General features: G+C 46.3%; 3 protein-coding genes across 5 annotated transcripts in view; 1 reads left to right on the top strand and 2 right to left on the bottom strand.

The window, feature by feature from the left end:
• Nucleotides 1-1989: 1989 nt before the first annotated feature.
• LOC134514816 (uncharacterized) lies at nt 1990-5118 on the bottom strand. The gene is made up of 3 exons (XM_063333120.1): nt 5045-5118; nt 2283-2865; nt 1990-2200 (listed from the first exon to the last, which is right to left on the bottom strand). The coding sequence occupies exons 2-3, from the start codon at nt 2817-2819 to the stop codon at nt 2111-2113; spliced, it is 627 nt and encodes a 208-aa protein (XP_063189190.1). The 5' UTR covers nt 2820-2865; nt 5045-5118; the 3' UTR covers nt 1990-2110.
• Nucleotides 4575-6266, top strand: ANKRD9 (ankyrin repeat domain 9). Its single transcript, XM_063333119.1, has 2 exons — nt 4575-4655; nt 5064-6266. The coding sequence occupies exon 2, from the start codon at nt 5133-5135 to the stop codon at nt 6009-6011; it is 879 nt and encodes a 292-aa protein (XP_063189189.1). The 5' UTR covers nt 4575-4655; nt 5064-5132; the 3' UTR covers nt 6012-6266.
• Nucleotides 6267-22594: 16328 nt separating this feature from the next.
• Nucleotides 22595-27861, bottom strand: part of TECPR2 (tectonin beta-propeller repeat containing 2) — a 44870-nt gene continuing 39603 nt past the window's right edge. Inside the window, exons 18-20 of one of the 3 annotated variants that reach the window (XM_063333053.1) lie at nt 26567-26708; nt 25166-25315; nt 22595-24899 (exon numbers count right to left, since the gene is read on the bottom strand). In XM_063333053.1, the coding sequence (XP_063189123.1) occupies nt 24742-24899; nt 25166-25315; nt 26567-26708 (450 nt within the window). In that variant the 3' untranslated portion in view covers nt 22595-24741. The remainder of the gene's footprint in view (nt 24900-25165; nt 25316-26566; nt 26709-27861) is intronic. The other 2 variants (XM_063333052.1, XM_063333050.1) reach the window with 2 other exon arrangements.

Genomic DNA, 27861 nt, shown 5'->3' with positions numbered 1-27861 from the left:
CCATCTCTCCTGTAGGTCCCCTTTAGGTACTGGAAGGGGCTATAAGGTCTCCTGGGAGCCTTCTCTTCTCCAGGCTGAACAACCCCAGCTCTCTCAGCCTGTCCTCACAGCTCCAGCCCTCTGATCCTCCTTCTTGGGGAGAGAAAGGACAGTCCCTGGGCAGCCTTCCTGGGCTCCCATCCCCGGTCCTGCAGGCAGCCAAGGGCCCTGCTAGCTGCTTCCCAGCTGGGTGCTCTGGAGATGACATAAATACAGATGAGCTCCTCAGATGGGGAATCAGCAGCAGCAGAGGAAATGAAACAGAAAGGTTTCTGGAGAAAATGTTTATCCAAGGCTTCCACGAGGTGTCAGCAACAGCTATTATTCATCACAGCCAAACAAACAGAGGTGCCTGGGACTGCCTTCCGCCTCTTCACCTGGCGTGTCCTCACCAAAGGAGAACATGTCCCGTCTAGTGACTGCCAGCAGCTCTGCCTTTTGTCTCCCCACGGGCCAGCGCCGGATGAGCAGCCTCTGTCCCCTGTCTAGCACAGCAGAGCAGAGGGGTCCCCCACAGAGCCAGGACCCTAAGGTTCAAACCGATAAATTTGCATATTATCCCCGACCTAAAGAGCTCGCCGGCTAAAACAGAACGGTGGAAGCGGTGTGACTGCACCCCTTCTGCCGATGGGATACTGAAGGCGCAGCGAGATTAAACCAGAGGTCAATGACGTACCCGCGGTGGGAGGGGGATATTCAGCGTGTATGTTCCAGCCCAGCACCCCTACTGCAAACCCCTGACTCTCCTCACTCATTACTTCTCTCTGAAGATGTTTCATTTTAGCTAAACGGGACATTGGGTGTTTCTATCCAACCTGTAGACAAAGACCCCAGCGCCAGGGGCTCCAGGCAAAGCGGCAGCTCTGCTGCTCCGGCCCACCACGGGTCTGGGGCTGTTGTCCGAACTCTGCTGACCTTCGCTCCCGAGCCTGCTTTTGAGAGAGGAGACTGGTAAATGTTCAGAGTCAAACCTGTACACAAAACCCTTGCAAGGACTGGAGTAAAACCCATATCTTTCAGCCCTTTTTCAAAAATGAGGGATGTACGCTTTGCCCAGCCTTCCTCTCATGCTCAAAACCAGTGCTAGACATTAACTATGTTCAGTGTGCTCACTGATGCTGCCTATTTTCATATTGCTTTTAATTACACCCACAATCGTGTCCAGTAAGTCAATATGATCCTGCCCTCAATTTAATGACAAACTCAGGAAACAAATGATGTCTGGCACAAGGAACGGCAGAGCTTTTCCTTTTGTCCCATTACGTGGCTGGGTTTCAGTAGAATTAAGCGGGCTTTAATTGGTCACTGGCTGGAAAAAACGAAGGATCAATGTCCTGGAGGAGCATGAAGAAAAAAATAGCTCCAAGAGGACACGTCACATTACTCAGATGCGGTTGCACCGACGGAGTAATCTTCGTCATGTGCCAAGGAACCTGTGATAAGCCCTCTCATAGTCGGATCACTAATAAGATCAGTTACTTAATTCAAAGTGATTAAAACCAGGCTGGACTGCAAACAAGCAAGTCACGTCCATGGGTCTGCGTGTAAAATACGTATCACAAAATTAAAACCTTTCTGGGTTCATCACTAGTGCTGGGCATGCTATAAACAATTTTTGGAGCAAATGTGACAGTTTTTTTCTCTGGTGCAGCCCACAAACAGGCTGCCTTTCCTACCTTCCTGCTTTGAAGGTACGTGACAAGTACATTTCGCAAACAGGGGCCAGACGCTGTGTTACCCACCGGCCACGAGGCTACGAGGACTCAGACAGCTCCGGCCTACTTTTAAGCCAGTGCTGGGGCCCAAAGCACCTTATGGCTGTGGCTGGTCCCCCCACATCCATGGGAGAGCTTGGCCCAAGGAAACCAGTCGCACTTCCACACCAAAGACATTAATTTCTTATGCAAAAGCCACTTTGGCTTTGTGACTACGCTAATCCCCCATCTTTGGGCTCCAACAGCACTCAGCTTACCCAGGCGTGCAGGGAAGATGAGTAGAAAGGTCTGGACATCCAAATGGATGGCAATATCCCGGTGCGACAGCAGGGAAAGGATTTGGGATTCATGGTCGGTCAGGGCCATCTCCCGGTGCAGGTGGCACACAGAGATGTAGCAGGTACCGCTGCCATCGGCGACGGGCAGCCAGGCACAGGCAGGTGAGGCTGCATCGGACAGAAAGGAAAGGTTACAGAATTAGCTATTTTGAAACCATTTCTTTTGATCCTGTGCTTTGGTACAAATTACCCTGTGTCTGCAGTAATGGGATGCAACTGACAGGCGAGTGCCCCGGCAATAGCAGAGGGTGGTGGAAGCGGCTGCCTTTAATGAGTTTTCATCTGGAACGGGACACGAGCGATGAAAGAGGATTTTCCGTGCCGCGGCTGACATCCGAGACGCCAGGAGCTGCAGTAGATCCACGGGGATCCTCGGATGACGAATCACACTGACAAACGCTGGACGTAATTCTCTCCGGCAAAGCAGCTCAGCGCACGTTACCCTGATTTCTCTGCCCTCAGATGTGGTCATTGAGAGTTTCTGAGCATTGACAGCAGCGTGCAGCGTCCTGCCCGGCTTGGCCCCCCTGCCTGCATCCCCTCCCACGGACCCCCGGGTTCTGGTGCGTGAGCATCGCGTGGCAGGGAAGAAGGTACAAAGCAAACCCAGCACAGTCAAAGCATTGTTTCCCTGGCTGAATGGCGGTTCAGAAGAGGCACGACAAAGGGAGCGCTTGTTCCTCGCCAGCTTCGCTCTCACGGGGGTCAAGGAGAGTGTTGGCAGCATGCCGTGGGCTCCATCCCTGCCACCCCGAGCACCTTCACAGAGGGGGCTGCAAGGGAGAGGGGCATTTCAGCAGACGCCTGGCGATCCCCCCCACGGTGTGCACACACACGTCGTGCTGGGACAGCAGGAACTGTTGCCCGTTCCAGCAGCTGGAGAGGGGAAGTTTGGGGAACCCCAAGGGTGGAGAGACTGTCATCCATGAACCCGACAGTGACCAGCATCACCCGCCTGCGGAGAGTCTGATCACACCCTCCGGATCAAGAGAGCGATGGCTGCTGGGGGCCAAACACACAGTGCAAAAGAAGGAAATGCTCTGCGGGGGAGTAACAATGGAGCAGATCCCAGGATTTGCTGTCAGTAAGGAGGCCTTATGAGAGAGCGCAGGTCCCAGTAACCATCTCCTCGCTCCTCTGTAGCCAAAGCCTGATGGATGACTGTCAGCAGGAAGGGCTGCAGGCAAATGTCACTCTCCAGGAAAGAAGTGAGAGCCATGAGTTCCACAGCGAGCACGTGTGCGTGCACATGTGGGACCCTGCAGCCGGCGCCGGCTGCAGGGCAGTGCCAGCCTCCGGCCACAGCCACCCGCAGGGGACGAGCCAAGAAGTGGGGTGGGCCAGGCTGGGCCCTGCCAGGGCAGGCGGGGAGGCGTGACACCACCTGCCTGGGACCCTGTGTGCCCCCCCGTGCCTGCAGCCTCCTGCACCCAGGAGCCCGGCTGTCCCAAAGCCCCTGTGCACGGGTCTCCCTGTGTTCCCCAGATCCCACAGACTCAGGACACCATGCTGCCAGGACCCTATGCTCTTTGCACTCCATACCCCCAGGACCTCATATCCCCATGACTCCATGTGCCCCTGGCCACATGTGCCCTGGACCGCATACCCCCAGGACCCCATGCTCCCTGGACACCATGAGCCTGGGACTCTATATCACCAGAACCCTATACCCTCTGCACCCCATGCCACCAGGATTCCATGCACCTGGGACCCCATGTCCTCTGGACATCATGATCCTGGAACCCCATGACCCTGGCACTCTATACCCCCCAGACCTCATAACCCCTGGATCTCATGCCACCAGGACCCCAAGCCCTCTGGACACCATGACCCTGGGACCCCATGCCCCCTGGACACCATGACCCTGGGACTCTATATGCCCCGGACCCCATAACCCCTGGATCTCATGCCACCAGGACCCCAAGCCCTCTGGACACCATGACCCCGGGACCCCATACCCCCTGGATCTCATGCCACCAGGACCCCATGCCCTCAGGACCCCATGCCCCCATGCCCCTATGCACCTGGGACCTCATGCCCCCTGGACCCATATCCCCAGGACCCCCTGTCCCCTGGACACCCCGACTCTGGGACCCCATCCCCCCTGAATCCCAGGACCCCATGCCCCTGGACCTCACGGCCCCAGGACCCCATACCCCCTGGATCCCATATCCCCATGCCCCCTGGATCCCACAACCCCGGGATGCCGTGCCCCAGGACCACAGCACCCCATGCCCCCGTACACCGCCCCCCGGCCGTCCCCGCCCCGCCCCCGCCGGGACTCCGAGCCGGCAGCCAAGTTTCTTGGAACTTTGCCTCGGGTGACGCAGGCGCTGGTGCAGGGCCCCGTCCTCCCGGCCCAGCCAATGGGCGCCGGGGGGGGCCGGGGCGGCGGCCAATCGGCGGCGGCTGGACAGTTCCCGGGTCCTGACCGACCTTCACCGCCCGGGGCGGGGGGTGGGAATAAAAGGGCCCGGCGGCGCCGCGCCGCGCGTCCGTCCGTCCCCCGCCCCTCCGCTGCGGCACCGGCACCGGCACCGGCACCGGCACCGGCACGGCGGAGGTGAGCGCCGGGCGGGGGCGGGGGCGGGGGCGGGGGCGGGAGGGAGCCGGGCGGCCGCGCACCGGGAGGGGGATCCCGCGCACCGGGAGCGGCGGGTTGCGGGGGGCGGGGGGGGAGGTGCAGGCGTTCCCGTGCTCCGGGATACGGACGTCCTGTGCACCGAGTGGAGGCCGTTCCCCCGTACCGCGTTCCCGGGCACGGGGTTCCCGTGTACCGGCGATGAGCGTGTGCACCGGCGGGAGGGAGGTCCCACGCACTGGGCTGTGGGTGTCCCCTGCACCGGCGGTGTTGTCCGATGCGGCGGGGCCGCCGCAGCTCGCTCCGCCCCCTTCCCGGGCAGCTCCCCGCTCTCCCCGCAGCCCGAGGAGCCCCGTCCGCTCCGTACTGACCTCCCTTCCGCTCCCGCAGGTCTTGGCCCGATGCGGGCTCGGTGCACCGGCGTGGAAGGTAGCCCCCGGCGGAGCCCGGCCGCCCGTCATGCCCTGGAGCGTCCGGTGGGTCGGCGGCCGCGGCGCCCAGTCCCAGAAGCAGTGCAAGAAATCCTCCTTTGCCTTCTACCAGGCAGTGAGGGACCTGCTGCCCGTCTGGTTCCTGGAGGACATGCGGACCATGGAGGTCTTCCACTGGGAGGACGGGGGCAAGGTGAGCGTGTACTCACCCTCAGAGGCCCTGCTCTACGCGCTGGTCCATGACCACCAGCCCTACGCCCGGCACCTGCTGACTAAGTTCCCCCAGAGTGCCCTGGCCGTGCCCAGCCAAAGCTTCAGCTGCTGCCAGTCCTCAGCCCCACACCTGGCCATGGCCGTCCGCTACAACCGGGTCCGCATCCTCTTCCGCATCCTCAAGGCCGTCCAAGCCTTCCCACCGAGCGACAGAGCTGGCCACCTGGACCGCCGGGGCTGCAGCCGTGTGGAGGGTGGCAAGACGGCCTTGCACGTGGCCTGTGAACTGGTGCGGCCCGAGTGCTTGCTGCTGCTGCTGGGGCACGGCGCGTCGCCCTGCCTGCAGGACAGTGCCGGGAATACCCCCCTCGACACCTTGCTGCAGCAGATCTCCCACACGCCAGCGGCCAACATGCGTGCCAAGCTCCTCTGCCTTGACTGCCTCTTCTTCTTCGTGCCTCAGGACCTCCAGTTTGCAATGAAACAGCAGCTGGTGGACAACCGGCAGCGGTGGCAGGACCTCCTGGGGGAGAACAGGTTCCAGTGCTTGGTGGGCTTAGCTCCCCCCTCGCTGTTTGTGGGAGCCATGCGTGTCTTGATCAGGACCATTTCACCCGAGCATTTCCCAGAGGCTCTGGACAATCTGCCTCTGCCTCATTTTCTAAAGCCTTTGGACTTGAAATTGGAGAGCTAGAGGGGTGGTACGAGAGCCTCCCGCTCACCTGACAGAAATAGACTGTTGTGCTAAAACTGTATGGGTATACAAAGCTGCTAAGGCAGCAGCCAAGTATCTGTTTTAATTAGAACTGTATTTTTTAAAAGAATTGTATCTGGCACTTTACAATATATTTTATTTAAACATCCTTGTGGTGAGGTGAGGCCCGCACTGCATTTTATAAAAACATTCTACAGCATGTACAAATTGGGGTATGTGGGAGAATATGTTTGTAAATACATCTGAATAAACCAGTGGCAGATGTGATCAAAATACCAATGGAGCGATGGAGAAGCCTGAAGTGGCATGTGCCTTGGAACAGCGTGTGCGGGGGGGTGGGGGGGGGAGAGTTGCTCTTCGTTAGGACTTCCCTCTTACATAAGCCTTGCAGTCCTGGAACAGGATGACTCCTTTTTTACAGCTCTCCTAATAATCTTGGCAGGGATATGGATTTTTTTTTTTTTTTTAAAGGCACAGATGAAGACTCCCTTGTCTTGTATACGAAACCAAAGAGAAGCAAGATACTATTAAAACTTCCCTAAACAAGGCTGGCAGGGATGTGCAACTGAACAAAATATATTTTAAAATATGCACAAATAACAGTTGGTTTCCTTGTGAAGTTCACTCTGCTCCCCTGGGAGAGCCAAGGTGCTTGCTGCCAGGTGGAGGAGAGCAGGAGCACACACATTGCTCTGGCCAAGAGTGTTTCCGCCCTGGCGGGGGACAGGAATGGACCCTGCAGCCCCTCTGTGCGATTGCTGTGGGGTGAGGAGGGTAGCACGGAGCAGGAGGGCCAGCCTCCTTGTGCCTGCCCTCTGCCATTCCCAGAAGGATTTATGTAGGCATGGCAATGCCCCAGGACCCTAGAGCAGCTTTTTCCAGTGGATTCCAGCAGGATGTGATGGCTTAGGTTCCGCTGAGAGTACTGTAGCAGTCTCTGGGTACCAGAGGAGAAGCTTCGATATCCCTCCTTCCCCCAGCTACGCCTTCTGAGGTGCTCCAAGGTACACAAAACACCTTCACGGCTGCTCCAGATCAAAAAGCCCTTTAGGGGTAATGTCCTACCTCCGGCACTTCAGTTTAGACACGTCAAAGACCTGAGCAAAGGGTACCTTTGCAACCTTTACTCCACAGCGTCCTGGGCAGTCAGGCTGCTTACTTCCCTGTAAAACTGGCGCTCCCCCGGCCTGCTCTGCAGGGAGCAAGCTGCGCCGGCTCCACCGGCAGTGCAAGGACAGAAACCTCCTAGGCCACAGCGCTGTCGCTTTGCCTCTGTTCTTGGAAGTTATCAGTGAAGCTGTAGGGTTTTGTTTCAATGCTTAAATTTGTAGCCAGGGAGCTGTTTTGCCACTTGAACTATTTCAGCGCTGCCGTTCCCTTTGGGGTCATCAAGGAACCGATGTGCTCAGAGAAAAGAGGCCACATTCAAGGCACAAATTTCTTTATTCCTGAATTAATTTTGGTTATGGGAAAAAAAAAAAGAAAAGAAAAGACAGAATGAGACACTATAAGCTGTTCATACTTCAGCAGAACAGAGAGGTATTTCATCTAAAATAATCTCCATACTGCATGCACAATAAAAGATAAGCCATACTTCTGAAATTTGAGATGCAACAGAAAGAAGATTGCTATTCTTGGACTGATGGCACTGAAAATGTTTCCTGGAAGAGCAAATGTTCCTTTTTCCCAGGAAACCAAGCTGATATGTACGCAAGCTAATTATCATGGGAAATTTAGGTCCCTTGCTAGAAAGCATAGAACAACCCTAACTGTTCTCTTCAGCTACCTTGTTGATAATAAAAATACAGAAATCCAGTGAACTAATTCCTTGCTTAGCAGCTTAATAAAAAAAATAAATTAAAAAAAAATCTAGATTGCTAAATTCTTTATTTGAGTACACGTTCCCCAATGCTTCTGTAATAATGGTGTAGAAGCATCTTCCAAAACAGACAAGAAAGTAAAGCAGTCAGGTCTAACTTGCAGATGGAAAAGCATCTTGTGTTGGGGGAAGAGACGGAGCTGGGGGTGGGAGGAAAGGTTTACCAGCCTTGCTGACAAAGACATAATGAGATTCAGCAGTGGGGAGTTCGTCAGTTGATCCGAGCGCTGGAAGATGCTCCAGCTCCCAAGCTGCGAGGGTAATTACACACTGGAACAGCATGAGGGGCTGGGCAGGACATCCTACACCTTAAAATGAGCCCATTAACAAAAGAAGAATTCGAGGCCAAAGCTGCCCCTGCGATTCCCTGCAGCCCTCCCACCAGTGCTCGGGTAATCCACTTTAACAAACAGAAAGGGTCCCCTCAATATGTTGTGATGGGTCCAGAGCCAGCTAACTGCTGCGCCCCTCCTGTTATTCTAGGACAGAAGTCAAGCCCGTTGCCGAGCCCATGCTGGGATCACTCTGCTGAAGGTCACCAACGGACCTCGCTACGTGTGGCTCATTGATGTGTCTGGGATGCTTAATCCGGAGAGGCCGGGAGGAACCGTGGGCAGCCTACGCCGGTGACCACACAGATCACTCAACCAACTGGGTCCAGGCTTGTTTTTCAAACGGAGTCACAGCTTGGAAAAAGGCTGGGGCTTCTCAGCTTTGGAAACAGAAGTCCTTTGTTTATAAACCAAGCAATAGTGACATCAGCTTTCCTCAGACTGACTTGCCAGCACATCTCTGTCCTCTGCCACCTTCGGAGCACAGTGGAGTGCAGGCTCCACAACCCGTTCAGTTCTCCATCTCTTGGCGAAGGCTGTCAGCAAAAATGCCAATTAGTGCCACTTGCAACACCATTGATAAGCTTAATAAAGCAAACATGGGCAGTCATTACGTCTCTGCAGAAGAGGACTGCCAGTGCTAGAGTCAAGGAACCCGCCACAAAGGTGTGGGAAAGAAGCTTCACCAAGTCCTAACACCATGAGAGCACAGAGGTAAGGACATATACACTTAAAAGCTTCTGTCTTACCTGCACAGGTTAATCACGTCACATAAGGCAAATTATTCATCTGTAGGAAACGCTTTCAAAAGCAGTGATATAAAGGCAGTATATAGAGCCAGCGTTCCTGAAAAGCCTACTTACAGCCAGTTCCCCTAAAAGGCTACTTTCTATCATGAAACAGTGATGAAATACAATAAATATTTCCCACGTGTTGCTCAAGCACTTTCAAAGCAAAATATTCATATCCTACCCACCTTTTAGTACAAAGCGGTTTTATTTATTGTGACAGATGAAAAAGGCCTGAAACACTTTCATTCGGAAAGCAAGGGCAGAGAGGAAGTATAGGGTTACTTTTATTTTTGACTCTTTGCAGTTGGCTCCTCTCTGCAGCTCCCTTAAATACTTCAGGAGTTACAAAGTTTAGCCTACCTAAAGTCTGCCAAAGGAGCTGATGTATATTGTAATTTTGAGTAACTCGATTAAAGGATGTATTTGGCATCTTTAACAGTCATCTTTTACCCAAAGTATGAAGTAGTTAAAGGATTTAAATTGATGTGAACACAAAACTAGGTGGTTTAAATAATCTAAAAAATCCCTTACTATAACGTTTGTTTCAGTCTTGCTCTCTGACATACCGTCCTGCCATAAAAGCTGCATCCTTTTTCTTGCCACGGTCACAGCCTGGTACGAGCATTGCCAGAGACGGGCATCTTAAATTTAGCAGAAGATGCAGGTATTAAGTACAGCTAAGAATCACTCCCTTCGTGAAGATGTATAGATATGGAATACCAAGCCTAACGTCAACTCAACACTCAGTGCTGCACAAAGAAAACAGATAGAAGTTTCATACAGTTTCAGGGGGAGAGGAGGAGGGCTCTTAATGAGCAGGCTCCTCCGTGTGGACAAGTCTTGCAAACTAAAGCAAACTGAGGTGGGCATTAAGTAAAGGAGAAAAGGAAGCAGGAAACCACCGAAAGCAAGACTTTGCAGGGAGAGGAAGTCTCAGCTATAGGCACGGCTGCAATTACAGACCATTCTGAAAATGAAGTTGAAAATAGCAAGGACAAAGACGCAGCACAGAGGCATGGAAAGACAGAGACTAGAAATGGGCCAGGGTGCCAGGTTTGTTTCCTAAGCCCTATTTGCCCTATGTCCGATGTTCAAGTCATTCGGGTTTTTGACTTGCAATATAACAAACCTATTGACATCAGCAGCTCATTGTGCATTGCATCACCCCATCTTCAGACCAACGTTCCCAACTAGGCAAACAAAGCACCCATGCCATGTGCTTAATATTTAAACAACACTGTTAAATCCTTGCAAACCAACTTTTCTAGCAGCTATGTTAATAACAGTACTTCCATCACTGGTTGGTGTCAGAAGCTCTCTGCAGTTAGATCACCATTAAGTCCCAGCCTGGCTTCAGTGGCCTCTCCTCCACCTACAGCACATGAAAAAGAAACTCCGCCTATTACTTGCTCAGACTACATCGAACTGTCCTCTATCGTCATGCACACGAATCACATCTACGGTGTTGCAAGGCTGCTGCTTGCACTGATTTACTCCTGCTCTTTCCACCAACAAGGTAGACATGCGTGTGGAGCACGCGAACGGAAGGAGCAGAGCTCTCTTGTGAAACGTAACTCATCAGTCACAGCAGAAAACAGAAATACAGTTTGCAAAAACATCAGAGACCCCTCACTGCTGCTAAGAGAAATGGATCCAAGTTCAGCTGGGATAAAAAGCTTTCCTCCACTTGCCCCAATGACCTCTGAAAGGATTGGTATCTCTTTGTCCAGTGGTTTAGCTGGAAAGACCACATAAATCAACAAAGCAAGCCTTCAGAAGCCCCAAATGATGAGAAACACATCATGTTTAGGAATTACTGCTAAAGTCAGAAGAGTCTAGTCTAAATTGTGTATGACAGGCCAGAAATTCCCATGTTGGACCTATCACATCTGATTGATTTGCAGCATCCAACCTTACTTCACAGATTTTTAAACAGTGGGGCATCCAAGGCTCTCTGAGGAACTTGTGGGTGGCCAAGCAAAGGTCCCATGCAGATCACCTCGATTTCTCATCTGTCCCTAAACCACAAAACACCCCCTGCCATCAATCCTGCCTCCTCCTTCTGTAGGAAAAAGTAATCACTTCCTAATGCAAATGTGAGAATTGACCAGAATAGATGTTAAGTCAGCAAGGAGGGGAGGCAGAGACCCACTTCAGAGACGCAGAGAAGGCAGAAGGGGGCTTTGATCTGTCCCATGCTTGGGCTTCAGCTCTGCGAGCAAGGTTTCACCAAGTGTCTGAGCCGGTAAGTCAGGGCCCCGGGTGAGCCCCAGTCACACCAGCCCTTGTAAGGTTACATTCCCTGTACCACAAGTCTAATGAGAAATACAGTGGAAATCAACCCTTCTCCTTTAGGAAAGGATTTTAGGCCCGAAAAGTTCAATTCCCAAAGTCAGGCCTGATGCAACCCATTCTGAGCCACAGCGAGACACCGGCACGCTTGGGATATGAGGGGAGACCATGGGCCAGTCTCCCCTTCCCTGTACTCCCCACCTAAACACAGGGGCAGGAAGCTCCACAGATCTCAACAGGGAGGCGAGCAGAACATCGGGGCCAGCCAAGCCCTTCCCTTAGGCTCCTCTGTGGAAAGCAATGGAAGGAGGCCAAGGGAAGAGAGAGGCTTCCAGGCAGAAAGCATTTGGCTGCATGCCTCAGCCAGGACAGGGAGCAGTTTCCAGCTCCGAGGAGGACAGCATCCTCCCTGCCGCTTGGCTCCCTGATTCCTGACCCATTTGCCACGGCTCCTCTCCCACAGCCTCACAGCTTTGAGGGCGAATTGCCTGTCCTCCCACCTCCTGCTCGCGCACCAGTGACCAGGCAGCGTCCGCAGACCCTGACTCTGTTTGGAAGACTGGGCAGCCCCATCTTCTCTCTCAGCCAGCAAAGCTCCCTGGCCCAAAACTGTCCCTCCACTCCTTTGTTCCAGCCCCAGGGGTAATTACTGTTTTGATGTAAGGGTGGTTCTTTGGCATCATGCTCTTAATATTCAGGCTTTATTTTATAATCATTAGGGTTCTTCTTTTTAATGGTGCAAGTAAATTATAGTAAACACATTATACTACATCGCATTCATCTTTTTAATGCGGTGTCATTTCCCTGACAATGTTTGAGGCGGCATTTTAGAGCAAAGCCTAAAAGGATAAGTCATTTCTAACTCAGAGTAAGAGAGAGAATTAAGTCCCTTGAGGAGCCGAGTTTTTGAACGTCCTTTCCTCCAAAACCATCTGCTAGTGCTCTCCCGCTCTCTCCCACTCCTGCAATAAGGAAAGCTATTGATGGTTAGTGACTCAAAGCGACAAGACAGAAGGATGCAGACTCTCAAACTGATTTCAATCCTTTGTTAATGACACGCACAGACAGGGCTATGGCCAAAGGCAGGCTGGACGCAAGTCTTGAACTGGAGGTGACCTCAGCGACTTCTTGTCCACCACTTCCGCAAGGAGAGGGACATGTTGCTTCTTTCACTTATAACACATTTGCAGGCTTGCCCAGCAGGAGGGATGCTGGGACCTTAGGGACCACAGGGCTTAGGAAAACTACTGAGAGCGCTGTAGGGCCACAGCCATCTGACAAGAGCCACCAGAGAGCTCCCGGGGCAAGCGAGGGAAAACACTCACATGCCAGCAGGAAGAGCCTGGCACTCCCTCAGGTTTGCCTCCTTCAGATGGCCAAGGTTTGACTCAGCTTTGCCTCCACCTCATCCTCCCTGCCAGTAGCAGCACCAGGGCGGGGGTTAGACCAAGAACGCCCTGGCAGAAAATCACCTCCTGAGACAGCCTTGAGGTAAGAGCTGCTGGGAGGGCAGACCACGTGAGTCACTCACTGAGTCACTCGTCTGGTGGAATATTTAGAAGGATAAAACCAGATCATTTCCTTCAAAGTGAAATATGCCAGTTGCACAGCTAAGGTAGTACACGTATTGCCCAGGTCACCCTCACTATGGAGAACACTGGCTGTGGTGTTGGAGGTCTTGTACAAAGTGCTGGCCAGAGATGGCCAGTTCACATCCAGCAACATCATCTCAACCTTCCTAATAGGTCAGCAAGCTATCACCCCATCAGCCACAGCCATGGTACCAACCTCCAGATGAAAGACTCCAGGTGTATTTCCTCATAAACCTTTGCTCCAGCCAGTCTGATCCCTCATGAGATCATGGCTTCTCCTGAAGGTTATCACCCCAGACTGGGTGCGCAGTGGGAGACGCTCCACCCTCCACTCCTCCTCTCAGGAATAAAGCCCTCTCCCACAGCACAGCCTGTCCTGAGACTTGTCTGCTGCTGGCCCCTTCCAGCACTGCTTACGCCCCTGCTCTTAGGGTGGCAGGGGAAGCACACCACCAGCACGGTGATGGGCAAAGAGTATGGCCAGCATCCAAGCTATCCTTCACTGTCAAAGAGACTTGGTAATTCCCAGCTCCCCAGAGAGATCAGCTCCCCAGGGAAGCACAGAGTAGGAGGCACCTGGGGGCTGGGGAGAACAGCACAGCCGGGCAGACAGCAGGGCCTGGCACCACAACACTTGTATCATGAATGCTGTGAAAACTTGAGGTTTTAATTCTTTGGAACCACATGGTACCACCTATGCTTATGTACGTGCTTAGATATGCCTAGCAAGGATATGCCTGTGGTACTGATGCGTTGCCCACATAACGAACAGCCAACTCACATCACATCTCCTCCCCTTTCCAGTTTAGAGAGAGACAGAGCAGCTAAATCCCAGCTTCTGAGCTGGAGCTTTTTTCTCAAGTGATATCAGCAAATATTCTTATCAGCAGAGGCCTCTGGATCAATATTGCCCTGCAGTAGCCACAGCAGTGGCCTTTAACTCCTCAAGTCTCACAGCCAGCTAGCAGCAGATCTTGTCCTGCAATAGATCACGCTCTACCTGCAAACAGCATTTTTGCTGGTACAAGCCAGGGAGTTATCAGGCAAATGTTTCGCTCTGCTGCGCAGCTAAGCCCACCTGGGCCAAAAAGAACCACAATCCTCGTGCTCTGCTCAAACCACAGGACTCTGCTCCGTTCCCATCCTCCTTCCACTTTTGTTGAATTTTGGAGGAGAAAAAAGGGGGATCGAATTGCCTTGCTGCCCCTGATAGCGAGGGAGTAACTTTCCAAGCCAGAACCAGGCAGAAAAGGGGAGGAGTAACGCAGAGCTTGGCTCTGCCCACCTCCAACTCAAAAGGCAAAGCTCTGCTTAGCAAATGCTGTGCCTTTCAGAGGGTGCTAAGCAGCACTGAGCACTCACTCTGGGAGGTGACAAGTCCCAGCTGGTGGTCTGGATCTGCATCTATTCGCCTTTTCTGCATTTGCAGTTCATGCATGGAGAAGTGGCACTGTACTGTACCAAACCAAGGATACAGAGCTGGGAGGGCATTCGGAAGTCTTTTGTCCCAGAATCAAAAGAAGCCTTTCCTGCCTCTTGCTTGGGATTTGATGCTTTAGAAACTGGTTGCTCAGATACCAAACAAATCTTGTGTAGACTCCCTGTTAAAGCAAAAGCATAGAAATTTATGCCACCACGTCCCTGCTTTGGACTGGGACCTTACCAGGCCCTATTCATTAATTAGGCTACACTGAAGCTTTACTCAGATCCAAACCTGACACTGATGCAGATGACTCTGTGGAGACACCCTTCCTAATGGGACACATACCGAACATGCTGTTTTAATGCGATGCTGACCGCAAGTGTCCTTGATGACCTAGGCATTAAATATAGCGTGGCAGAAAGATGTGTCCTACCTCTCTCTATTAGCTTGTGTCTGTGAGGAAAAAAACAAACCAATGTAATTATTAGCTCAGCCGGCAAAAGGGCTGCATGCACTGTGACAGCGTGTCTTGAGCTCTGTGCCTAATCTGTATTCTTTGTGGTATTAAAACACAAAACTCTAGCACAATGATCATGGCATTTTTGCCCACCTTCCCAGTTCCCCAGCCTCTGCAACGGGAAATCATCATTCTTTATTGGTTTGTTGCTCCCTTTTCTATTACTGTAGGATGTACTTGCCCTGACCATCATGCTTCTCGCAAACCCACACCCTCATTTGTAAAGTCCAAGCTTGACACCCTGCTGAACTTCTGGTTAGCAAGGGTCACCCCACCCTGCTCACCACTCAGGTTCACTCCTTTTTGGAGCAGCATTTGGAAAATGTTCCCCAGCACAGTAAATCTGTCAGCAGCAAACCTTCAACTCCTGTTTCTTGTTTGCCTGCCCTCCTCCTTGACAGGCCTGCAGGTAAAGACAAGTTTACTGCTGATCATCCCTTTGGAAAGTGCTGCTACCACAAGAAAACATGGAGAAATATATGAGATGGCTGGCTTTGATGAAAAATTCCAAGGCTTTTTTCTTTTTTTTTTTTTAAAAAAAAAAAAAAAGAAAGGTTACACCACACATCTCAGACCTGTTGAAGTCAAAGGCTGATGCTAAATGTGAGCATCCACTTGTGGAGGGATCACCTCTGAGGAGAAAGATTATTGAAACCAGCACCTACAGCTTGACACAAATGGATTTACTACATTAAGTCTAACCATTTTCCTTTTATAAATCTGCCATACGAATCACGGAATGTTTTGGGTTGGAAGGGACCTTAAAGACCATCTAGTTCCAACACACCTGCCCTGGGCAGGGACACTTTGCACTACACCAGGCTGTTGTGATGTCAAATCATCAGCGGTCAAATTAATCCCTCTCATCTTATGCTCTTGTCATATTGATCCCAATAATAAAAACAACCAAACAAGCCCCCACTTATGTTACAGCTATTACAGGTGATGTTACATGTATTACTTTCATGCCTCCCCCACAATAAAGAGCACTGTTTTCACACAGGCCATTGATAAGCCCTGAGTGTTCTTACATATAAAGGAAAACAGCTGGAAGACTGATTTATACAAATTTTGTATCCATGGCGCCAAATGACATCAGTGGAAGATGCACATGTTCTGCACCTTCAAAAGCCCTAACTTCCTGCTAATGCCATTCAGATCTACCAAACAGAACACAAAAGGAGACAACAGTACTTAAAGAATTGAAAGCAAGGTAATACCACCTACATAAAAATCAAGCAAAGCAATGAAACATTAAACGGCTCGGATAGGTGTTCTCATCCCTTGATATTATTACAGGGATTGCTCCCTTTATCCAGTCTTAAATGCTTCATAGAATGGGACTGTCCACCATTTCCTGACAACAGCACAACCAAATAAGCCTTTTTAAGCGTTTCCTGCCATTAAGCCCGAGTCTTATTTCCTCATTCTTCTTCCACAGGTCAAATTATTGTCTGCAGCATTCCCTGAAACCATCATATTACCTCTACTACACTAGCAACCATGGATGAAGGCGGATATTCTTTAAAGTCTCACTGACTTCTTATTCCTGCCCCCCACCCCCCAAGTCATTATCTTTGCTCAGCTCATTATTAATACTGGTTTTCTCAGAACTTCTTTTCTGAAATTCAGATGCTTCCAGCAGTTTGTAGTAACCTAGGTGTGAACACATCAATATCGGAGAGAAAATAAACTACGTTAGCACTATGCAATGCGAAAGAGCTTCACCCTGAACCAGGAACAAAACTGCAAATATTACACAAAACCTACCAGACAGGTCTCCCTGGGACTTGACTATCTTTTGGAAAGATACGCTCCTGTTTCCCAACCAGTGGCACAGAATGGCTTCCAAAGATACTCCTTACTTATCTGGACTACAGCAGAGACATTAGGAAAAAGAAAATAAAGATGATTCCTTCCCCAAGTGTCATCCATGTTAAAACTTTACGAGTCACTGCCAAGGAAGAAAGACAATCAGTACCTGGCTATCACTTCATACAAAGTAGATGCATTTATTTTGCAAAGTCACTCGCCTGGGATGGCATCCAAAAACATCCCTTACTTAGCTGAACAGAAGCAGAGTTGCCTCTAGAGATGTCATATGACGAAGCCTCAGATCCTACTAATATTCCTGAAGCCATATCCAGATCCATTGTAGTGAAAGCTTTGCCATGGATTTATACAGGACCGAATATGAAAGACAAGCATTCCAATATTCCCTACTTGCCTGGCTGTGTTTTCACAAAATAATTTTTCAAAATAATCAAAAGATATTTTTTTTTCCTAGACACCACGTTATGGTTATAACTGTTAGCAGTATTTCTTCAGCTTAACGTAACAACTGAATTCAGATACTGCAAATCTGCTACTGGGAAAACAGCTAAATATAAGCCACGAGATCAATGATACCAATGTTAATAAACAAAAATAAACTCATTTTCAATAGTTGTCAGATTATGTATTATTTTTGGGAAAGCAAGAATATGTACCCGCTTCTCCTGCAGTAGTGTTTCTGGAGCAGTGATTCTCAAACCATGGTCTATCAGGCACTGACAAGTGGACCATATTTGGTTTACAGATGTGTACAACTTTTGCAGTGCTTTTTTTATTAGAAGCTTGATGGAAAAGTGCAGGAAAACCTGCAAGGAAGTTTTAGTGGTGACCCAGGTCAACGCACTCAAGAATCTGGGGAATCAATATTTCAAATTTACTCACTCCGCACATGTTGGTACTTGTAAAACTAACAGAGATTAATACTGAAAGATGAAAATTTTGAATGCAGAAAGCAAAAAGGATGGGTACACAGAGACAGGTCTAATTGTTGGGTCCATTAGACGATGGATTTCAAAAATACCCAGCTCAAGCTAAAGGTCACCATGACCCATAAAGGTCCTTGAAAAATTGTAGATGGTAGATACAACAAGAGCTGTGCTGGTACACAACTCTAACTTTTAAAATGAAAACTGCATGCAATTTTGTGAAATTCAGCATGAAGAGAGCATGAATAAAATTTCATTTGTAACAACTGATCGAGGGTGTGGTATATATCTGTGTTATGCTGACATGTTCCACCTTGGCTGACTTCAGGAACTGTAGCAGGGAACCCTAGACCTAAAGCAAGAATCCTTAGAGACAGACCTAAGAAACCACACGTTTGCCAAGATCTGCAAAAGATTCCTATTATCCACCACAGAAGCTGGCAAAACTACAAGGCATGGAATCGTATGTAGGCTATGAAACTATCCACGCTGCCCAGAACAAACGTGCTATGGGAGGTACTGAAGTTTAGCTCTTAGCAGTGCGGTTCTGCAGAGAGAATATTCTTCTTTAGGTCTCTGAACCTGACAGTAAGAGCTCCCAACCTGCTCCTAAAACTGGCTTTGAGCGATCACTGGATGTATGAACAAAGCATGGCCTTTTAAGTGAAAGCTGAGCTCACCTTGCCCAGTATGCTTTGAAAACTCATCTGGCAAGATACAGCATCTCTTGCCCATTAAAAATAAAAACAGCCAACCATCTGTCACCTTCCATCTTGAAAGTCTTCTATTAAAATCGGGTTTAAGAAGTTACCATATATTGCAAGCAGCCAGCAATGGTGAAAATCATGCTGCGAAGGACTATGGACAAGGTTAAAGGTAACAGAAACATCCGCTGGCTTTAACTTCAGTTTTAATAAAATACCAAAGCTTAAGTAGGAGCTGCTTCGCAACATCCCTGGACCTCAAACTCCTGTCCCAGAGCAATTAGAAGTGGCAAGATGGGGAGGAAGGAAAGAAGGCAGCATACACAGCACTCAGAACTGCCCCTACACAATCCTGCGTTTTCCTCCCAGGAATGCTTTATATGTAATCACATAGTTGTGCATGGAATGACAGGAGAAAGATGTCTCCACTGAGCAAAGAACAAGTATGAAAAGAAGTCAGCAGGCCTTAAAATCAACAGGATTTAGCTCTCCAGTATATCTGTTCTTACTACAGACAAACATCTATTTCAGATTTTTTTGTTGTTGTTTTAAACACACGCTCCACGCTGATAGTATTTTTAGTAACCAGCCAATTAGACCTGAAGCCCAACAGATCTCCTGCACAAGTACCTATGGCACCAATGTTAATATTTAACAAGGTCAGCATTATTATTACAGTAATTTTAAAGTGAATTAACAGTGCTAAGGCTGTTACTTCACAGCGTTACACTGATCGTTTACCATCTTCTCCTTAATTTAAAAGGTCCGACTTTCACCCCAGCACCGTGGAACGAAGTGCAGATCTGCAGCTTCACATGTTTGTTATTCCCAATTTGGAGCGCTGGGTGCGGCTCACAGAGAGAACAGACTATAGCCCATCTGTTGAGGCAGAGAACGGATTTAGCAAGACAAGCGTGGGAGCCGAGCAAGTAAAATCTCAGTCATCCTAGCAATTACCCTACTTACTTTGCACTTCCCATGATCAGCTGGCTGGTCTGTCTCCTGTAACAACCAGGGATTGTGGGGTTTCTTGCTGGCAGTTGCATTTTCCCCCCTGCAGCTCAAGCAAACTCATTCTTTTTTGTACATTCCCTCACTGCGTAACCAGGCACATGTGCCAGGCAGGCTGCCGGGGGCTACCCTGGAACTTTCCTCCCAGTCTTTTATTTTTTCTGGGAGAGGTCTAATTAGCTTGATGTTTCACTTGACCCGGGGAGCTTCGCTAAATTCATCCAGCCCATGGTTAGGCAAAACACAGCAGTGTAACAATTTCAGCAGGGAGTCACTTATCGACTATTCTTATTTCATGCTTTAACAGACATAGTATCTATGCTGCTTCTCCATTCTATTTAGACGATACCTATGCACACTCCTAACAACAGAGAGCTCCTCCTGGCAAAGTATACAGGTCCACTGAATACAAAACAAAGCACGCAGGCAGCTTGTGCAAATTCTGGATGGTAAATACAGGACGATAACACAATTCTGTAAAGTTCTCTAGGTATATTTTCTCTTTCTATGAGATTCAAAACACAAGTGTTGTAAATCAAAGTCTCCTTCCTTTATCCGCCATAAATGAATCTCAGCTGAGGCTATGAGAAAGGTATATTAAAGAGGAAAAAATAAGTCACTGGTTTCTTCTATACTGGACAGAAATAGTCAATAATGTTTGAAAGAATAATTCATAACTACAACTCCACTCAGTGCTATTCAGTTGTGCACTATGAAGTGCCTGTATCAGAATCACAGGCTATGAAAATCAGTATATTTTAGCCATTTCTGAGGGCCAAGATAGAAAGGGCATTTTTCAGTTTGGAGGATTTAGTATTTTAGTATTTAAGATTATTATTATATTAGCTTTTAGAGAACAGAAACCAAAGCTTTTATACATGTGTGTGTGTATACATATATATAGTCCACATTCCATAAGAACATAAAGTTTCTCAAACAGATATTTACTTTTTCTACAGCACTAGTTTTTTTCCTCCCACTAGCATCAATCAGGATTTAACTTCATGGCTATTATAACAACTTTGATAGACCTATTCAAATAGATTTCAAGTCAGATAAACTCAAAGACCAAAGGAATTATAACAGTAATTTCACCTAGCTTCCAGTATTATACCAGCCACAGCATTATCTACAACATTTCCTGCACTGAACCCAAAACCTCACTTCCTATCTTGATTTCAAGTGATGAGAAATCCATAACTGTTTATGTGATAAACCTAGATATCGCCATTTAGCAGTCTAGGGAGATCATTTCATTTACCCAGATATTTTAGTCTTTATCAGTGGAGCTCTGGCTGTAATAATTCACAAAAGATAATGAATGCAACTCAACCTTCATTTTCCAGTGATTAAAATCTAGTCCTCTATATTACAAGTTCTCTTCTGTTCCACTGATGTGAGAGTCGTTATTTTTAACTACAATAGCTCATTATCAAACAGTCAGGGTGATCTACTCTGTTTGGCAAGGGATACATCTGCTTTCTTTGCTGGCTACTTGCCACCATAATACTACTTCCAACATGCAACTTTCACTTTCAGGAAGGCTGTAAGAGGAATAAAGCCTGCATCCCACATTTTACAGCTAGAAATCCTCAACTCCGGTCTTATCTCTCTACTCCTGATGGTAGGAATGGGATGTGGACAGGGCTGGTTAACGTAAAAAATGAAGAACAGAGATTTTTCACCAAGTCAATGAGGAGATCTCTGTAACTTCAAATATGACTTATGCTTTTCTAATTGCTAATTAACAAGGCAAAGCCATAGGCATACAGGCACTTGAATTTCAAGCCTTTACACTCAGAACAGCATTACTAAGCATTACTGTCTCAAGGTTGCTCCTTGAAATCTATCCAAAAGTCTAGCAGAAACAACAAACAACAGCTCAACTCATTGAAGGGAGTTGTATAAGAGAAACAAGAAAATAAATGAGAATGCCACGCTAGTCTGAAATAACTCACAAGTGCCTTTGAGATATTTGACAGGACTCATCTATTGAGAAGTAATGAAGAGGAGTTATGGGGTTCAGACCTTCTGATGTCCACATGTGTGTGGGGCGAAGAAGGGAGGTTCTTGTCCATGACATCAAAAACACTTTTTGTAGAGATACAAATAGTTGTGAATAAATGTGACTCTTTGTACCTGTATAAATAAAACTATGCTTAGACAATCTCACAAGTCCATAATTAAGTGTTCCTCACTGTAATTTTCTTAGCAGTAACAGTGTTTCCTAACAACAGTTCTACCATCTAACTTAAGCAATTAATGTATTTTCTTTGACACTAGATAGTGAAAGATTTTCTTTGTACCATTTAACACGATCCTATTCATTGCTGCAAGACAAAGAAAAACAAGAGTTACTTATATATCCAAGACGGCTGTTTCACACCAACTCATCACAGTCATCTGAACTTCCTTAAACTGTGACATAAGGATTATTCCTGCATAATACCAACAGGCTGGTGCTGTAAGGAGACTACCATTTCCCTGCAGGAGCCAGCAGAAGCAGCAGAACCGGTTTGTCAAGATAAAAGCTATGATAATTAGCGCAAGGACATCGCCATCTGAATCTGAACAGGATTCCTGGGGATGGAAGTGGGTTTAAGTGTCAGAAGCATCATTAATCATTGCTATGCTTTCTTGTGTGAAGTTACTCAGGTCGCAACTCTTGTCAGGAAACAGTTCTCCCCTCTGGGAAGTGAAGCCAAGGTGCTCTCTTGAAGCCCCAGCTGCAGTTACAATTAAAAGCCAGAAACACAGGAAGTCTTCAGATGAGCTCAGATATTTTAAAATGCAAGGAAGGGTGCAGTTACAGCACATGTGTCGAGGCTTAACTGAAAAGTAAAGTTACTGAACAGAAACTTGGTTCTGGTTTTACCTCAGACCAGGACAACATGGTACCACCACCTCTTTTCTGCTTCAACATTTTCTAGCACATGCGCATCCTTCATTGAAAGCTGAAATATTTAACATGCAAGTGTAATTTTTGTTTAGCATGTAAGGAAAGAAACTTGTTTACTTCTGTTAGAGCAAGACCATCTTAATATGAAGGCAATAAGATTCATATTCAAATATGAGAAGAGTTTAATTGTCTTTGCTTGGAAGATGACCATTTTGCTGTTTGACACACCTGTCACAATTTAAAAAAAATATATGAAATAAGCTTTACAATATCCAATATCCAGGTCCTTACATTGTCATTATCATATTGTCTGGGGTAGGGGAGGGGTTTCATAAGCATGTCTGTCTTCCATATCAAGACAATTTCCAGACACAGAGAACTGTCCTCAGAATCATACAACAGACGAGTCTTACCACAGTAATTTATTTCTTAAAAATCTAGTTTATTGCACTTGTCTCAAAGCACAAACAAAACAAAAAACCTAAATACAGAAATAAAAGTAAAAAACCCATCCTATTTTCATTAAAACTACCCTAAAAAGTAGTCTGAGAAGAGCTCTTGACACCAATTTAATATTAATGACCATAGCAAGGTACAGTATTATACAGTAAACAAACAACTAGCAAGCTCAAGCCATTACTAAGATGACTTTGAAAAACATAATACAAAAGTGTCACTATTAAATAATGTCATTGTACTTGAGCATCTGGTGCTTGGCAGGGCACAGAGAAGTACTCCTGTCCCTTCTCCAAAGTGATAGACTCAGGAGCTGCCACAAGATACTTTTAAGCTGAATTTCAGCTTCTTCGGGGTCCTCAAGACATCAAGCTATGCTTGCATGAAACAGACTGGTTACTTCACAAGCTGATTCCATTACAATCCACTGCCAGACAGGCTAAAAAAAACCCTCCGGGGTTATCTCCGTATACGGATGAGATAGCAATAAAGCAAACGTATCATCTGTAAAAGGGAAACAAATCTGTCCTCCCTATAAGACTGAAGGATCAGACTGAGAACTGACAGCCAATATCACAAGTGCTACTAAGAAAAAAGTGACATAACTTGGCTCTCTCACCACCGATTCACATTCTCACCTTGCACCAAGTTTGTTCCAAGTTTAGTGCAGTACACACATGAATTATTCTGAAAGAGAACAGAGGTTAAAAAGAAAACACATCCTTTTCCGTACGTATTAAGTTCTCAAAACAGAAACATCCCCACTTTTCAACTCTTGGCCTTTTCTGAAGTTGGCTCTTCTACAGTATCGTTAGCAGCTGCTTAAAACATTCTGATGATTTATAAGCTTAGAACGAACACAAAATAACTCCTCTGCCTACATACTGAAGTTCTCTCATCTATAGTTCTATTGCTTAAAAAAGATGAGGTATCTTTCAAAGAAGATTTAGAGTTTAAAGAAAAATAAACTGCAATGATTAACTTAGGTTACTTCCCAGTTCATCACATACCTCTGCTGCAACATCTGTTAAGTATAAGACACTTCAAAATTTAGCTAACATAGCTAAAAATGAGAATATTGTTAAGTATTTTCTCACAATATCACAATTTTTAATGGGATATATAGGTAATTCTATCAATTACCATTTTTCCTTTTAATACATCTAAGTTTGGTACTCAAAACAATTTGAGTCCAAATGTTAAAGCACTGTCTGGAGGCACAAATACAGCACAACAGGAATTATGAAAGCTGCCTTATACATTCCTGCTTTGTACTACAAACCCAACATGCAACTTCTTCCTATTCCAAAGTGGGACTTACCCCCCCAAAATCTGTCACCTTCCTGATGGCTGTGTGAAGTGGGCAACAGTCCCCTTGATACTAGGTGTAATCCAAACTTCTCCCTTGGGAATGAAGCCAAATTATGAACCAAATTTCTAGAAATGCAAGATTAGTATAGCCTTGCAGATATTCATATGGCGATGGATCATACTAAGTTCAGTGCAATACCAATGCTGTGTCATCATGATGTTCTGAGATATTACTAAGAAATACTTTGCCATATTTTCTTCCATGCTGCAAGGGAAAATAATTCTAAATACACGTACAATAGTCGGAGAGCGTTCCCATCAGTTTGGAGTTCCAAGTACAAGAAGAAATTGAGAAATGCTTAATGTTTCTGCTGTAGAGAAATATTTAATGCAACAGAATTCCTTCTCAAAATAAGTACACATGTATTAGTGTGCATGCTGTTGTGAAATAGTCACTTTCATTACTAGTAGGATTAACTTAAGAGTTATATTTCCAAAGGAGCTTCTACAGTAGTACGGTATAACAATTGCAGTATGCCACACCTAGAGTCTCCCAAGAGATAATGGAACAAACATGAGAACTCACAGCTTGGGGGATATTTAACAGGTCAGTTTTTCAATACAAAAGTGCTAATATCACAGGTCCAGCATGAGTGGCTTTTAGATCCAACATTCTGTACATACATTACAGAAATTCTGTATGTCCTTCTGTTTTTTTCACGGCTTCACAAGCTTGAGAGACTTCATATCACTTCCCATTCATCTTCAAAATCATCAGGGTGAAGCAGAACAGAAGTGTCATTATTTTTTGGCAAACTATGGGAATGGCTAAAGGTCTTAGTGAGGCGCTGGAGGAGGGATCCTGAAGCACTGATCGCCCACAGTTCATCTAGAGGGGTCACTGCAAAGCATAAGTTATCCATCTTTTAATGAAGGTAGCAGGTTCCAATTATAAATGTTAAATAAATAATATTTGGATCTATTTTCCTAATTATACCCAGAGAAGGTTTTTACTAATGTGATAAAATCACCCTTGGTGAAACTCTCACAGCCAAAAAAACATTTAGATTACACAGCTCTCCCTGCATATGGTCAGCTTGAGCACCGTCAGGCAGAAGTCAAAGCAGACATCACAATGTTTTGGACTGTCACACAGAACAAACTTGCCTGTTAACCGTGAGACGTTTCCAGGAATCTTCTTCCAGTAGTCTCCTGCTGGATTCTTGTCAGTAATCCCATATCGACGAGCTACATCTCCATTCGGACAGCGTGCCCAAACGGTCCTTGTACTTATAGCCAGCTGACAAGCCTGCAAACCTAAAGATAATTGGACACGATGAGGGAATAGTCACAGGCTTTCTTATATACTAAATACACTCACAGAAAAGTTTATTAAGAGAACACGTCAAGATTGTAATAGTTTTTATATATTTGTACATTAATCTAGAGAAGAACTCTCCATTATAAGAGGGACAAATAAATACCTAGTTTTTCAGGAGGCTTTCTGAAAAAGGACTGGCAAGAGGACAATTTAGGACTACCTGTTTCCTTACACTGACTTTAGGGGAGTTGAACAGAGCAGATGCTATTCAAATCTGAGCTTTTGCCCCTGTGTAAGCAGAGTATCAGAAGGTAGGCCACTTGCAGCACATGAAGCTCCACATGAACGTGCAACTGGTGAACAAAAAATAATGCTTTAATTGCAGACTTTGTACTCACTGCACTTATTGACCATAAGGATATCACACTACAGATACATTTTGGTATGTGGCCACAGCCACAAGCACCAACCAGTTACAGGATCTTCAAAACATACTTTTTGAGCCTCCGCTGCATTTTACTACCACATGGGGGATAATCCAATTTATAGCTTTAGTTTGTCTAAAAATGGTTAACATTATAGACATTGTGGACTTTTTGTTTCTTCCTCTTCACAAGAAAGCAAGTACTCCGCAACTAAATGCCATGCATTTATGCAATGAAAAATCTTTAAAAAGCAGACAGTTTCAATAAACAGTTATTTAGAAAGAAACAACTAAAATTTAGTTTTATTTCCAGGCAAGGCAAAAATGTAATTACCTAATCTAGAATGCGTCCAGCACACAGGATTAACAGAAAGATGTGCAAAATAGCATTAGGTTTTTGTTAGCCACATCTAGATAGGAACCCCAAGTTGTATCACATTTAAATACAAAACTTCCCACAGCACAGTAGTCTCCTGTTACTTAGGAATACTACTTTAGTTCTAATTGAAAGGGAACTCTACCATTTATTAACTCAGTGGCAGGAGCCTGAAACAACACACCACGGAAATTAATCCAAAAAAATCAGATTTCTCTTTAGTTAACTACTCAGTGTTTTTAAGTAAAACCAAGGTCCTTTTTAAAAGATAAGAGTTATCAAACACTTTACTATGTTCCCTATAAATAATCACACTTGATTGCTGAGAAAAATATTTTATTTAAGCATTGCTATTTAATTTAAAAAGCAACAGGGAAAAACAAAACATCAAAAAAACAACACTGAGAAATGGCAGAAAGAACAAGGAACTGATGCATTAACTTTTACCTGGTACATGTTCCCAGTCAGTGCCTACGGGCATTTCATCTGTAATTCCAACTCGTACGTGGACATTCCATTTGCTATCAATTGCCCACAACATCTGATCATTTGGACTTGAATGAATGCTGACCAAGTTGATTCCTACTGGCTATAAAAATTAAGCACAGTATTTAAACTTTGTACTATTGTATCTTTGTACTATTGTATCGCTTGTTCACAGAAGTACACAAGGGAAGTAAAACATTTATCAGATACTGAAGACAGGAAGAAATTTAACTGACATTTTATTTGTCATTGTGCAAAATTACCAATTTTCCAAAAAGTCAATACCTTCATAAATAGAAAAGGAAGATGAATGAATGTCATGATGTCATGAATGTTACTGATAAAGATATTCATATTTAAATGTTCAGCATCCAAGTCTAATAATATCAGTATTTGCTTAACCACTGTTATTCCAATCAGGTACGGTTTCAACTGCAAGTTGAAGAGGGAACTCCTCCACTGAACTGCACAAAGTGCAATATTTTCCTCTTGCCTTCCTGAAAGTTTTCCTAACAACTAAATCTGCACTTTATTTCTAAATAGCAGTATTCTAAAAAAGCAGTACATTTTTACAGTCTGAAAGTCTCCTCTTTGCAATGAAATGGTGATCTGCCTTCTTCCCTGTACTCCATTCTACAGGAATACAATGGTGGAACTCATTGCAGACCACTGCAGTAGTGGAGCAGCCACACCTGCAAGAGTATCCACAACATTACCTGTTGGCAAACCCAAGTGAAACACACTTCCCATTCCGCTCCCAGGCAAGTCCTTACTCTGGCTGCTTCTATGGGGATTTGCCTTAACTGCTGTTCAAAATCAGTGTTACCGACCACAACATCGTACGGATGTCAAAGACAGTGATTTTGTAGCAAAACATATCAGCCAACAGGTTTAGTGAACACTAATATCCTGAAAAAACATGTACTTTAAATAAAACACAGATAAGAACAAGAAAAAAAAACACCTTTTTCTTTGCATCAACCTTACAAAGCCACTGAAGACAACAGTAAGATGCCCCGAAACGTGTCATCACCTCACAAAGCACTGCATTTCTTGCTTTATCCTCATAGGCATAAGCTGAATAAATACACGAACAAGCAGCTCTTTGCATGTATAAACCTAGGAATACAGAAGCATTATCTGCATATGTATATAAGGACACGACCCAATCCCAGATGGGTGTCCTAGGCACATAAGAGTTACCTGCTTTGGTTTTGCTATTAAAATTCTGGTGCTAACACATGTCTGACAGCTAC

The sequence above is a fragment of the Chroicocephalus ridibundus genome, chromosome 4 (genome assembly GCF_963924245.1).
Source record: "Chroicocephalus ridibundus chromosome 4, bChrRid1.1, whole genome shotgun sequence".
Classification (NCBI taxonomy): domain Eukaryota; kingdom Metazoa; phylum Chordata; class Aves; order Charadriiformes; family Laridae; genus Chroicocephalus; species Chroicocephalus ridibundus.
This window is presented reverse-complemented; position numbering and strand designations above follow the sequence as displayed.

What these genes read in the sequence shown, in the direction of transcription:
- ANKRD9 (XM_063333119.1), top strand. Translation starts at nt 5,133, where the DNA reads ATGCCCTGGAGCGTCCGGTGGGTCGGCGGCCGCGGCGCCCAGTCCCAG.
- LOC134514816 (XM_063333120.1), bottom strand. Translation starts at nt 2,819, where the DNA reads ATGCTGCCAACACTCTCCTTGACCCCCGTGAGAGCGAAGCTGGCGAGG. An exon ending in CCCATTACTGCAGACACAGG is followed by an intron (nt 2,201 to 2,282) that starts GTAATTTGTACC and finishes TGTCCGATGCAG; the next exon opens with CCTCACCTGCCTGTGCCTGG.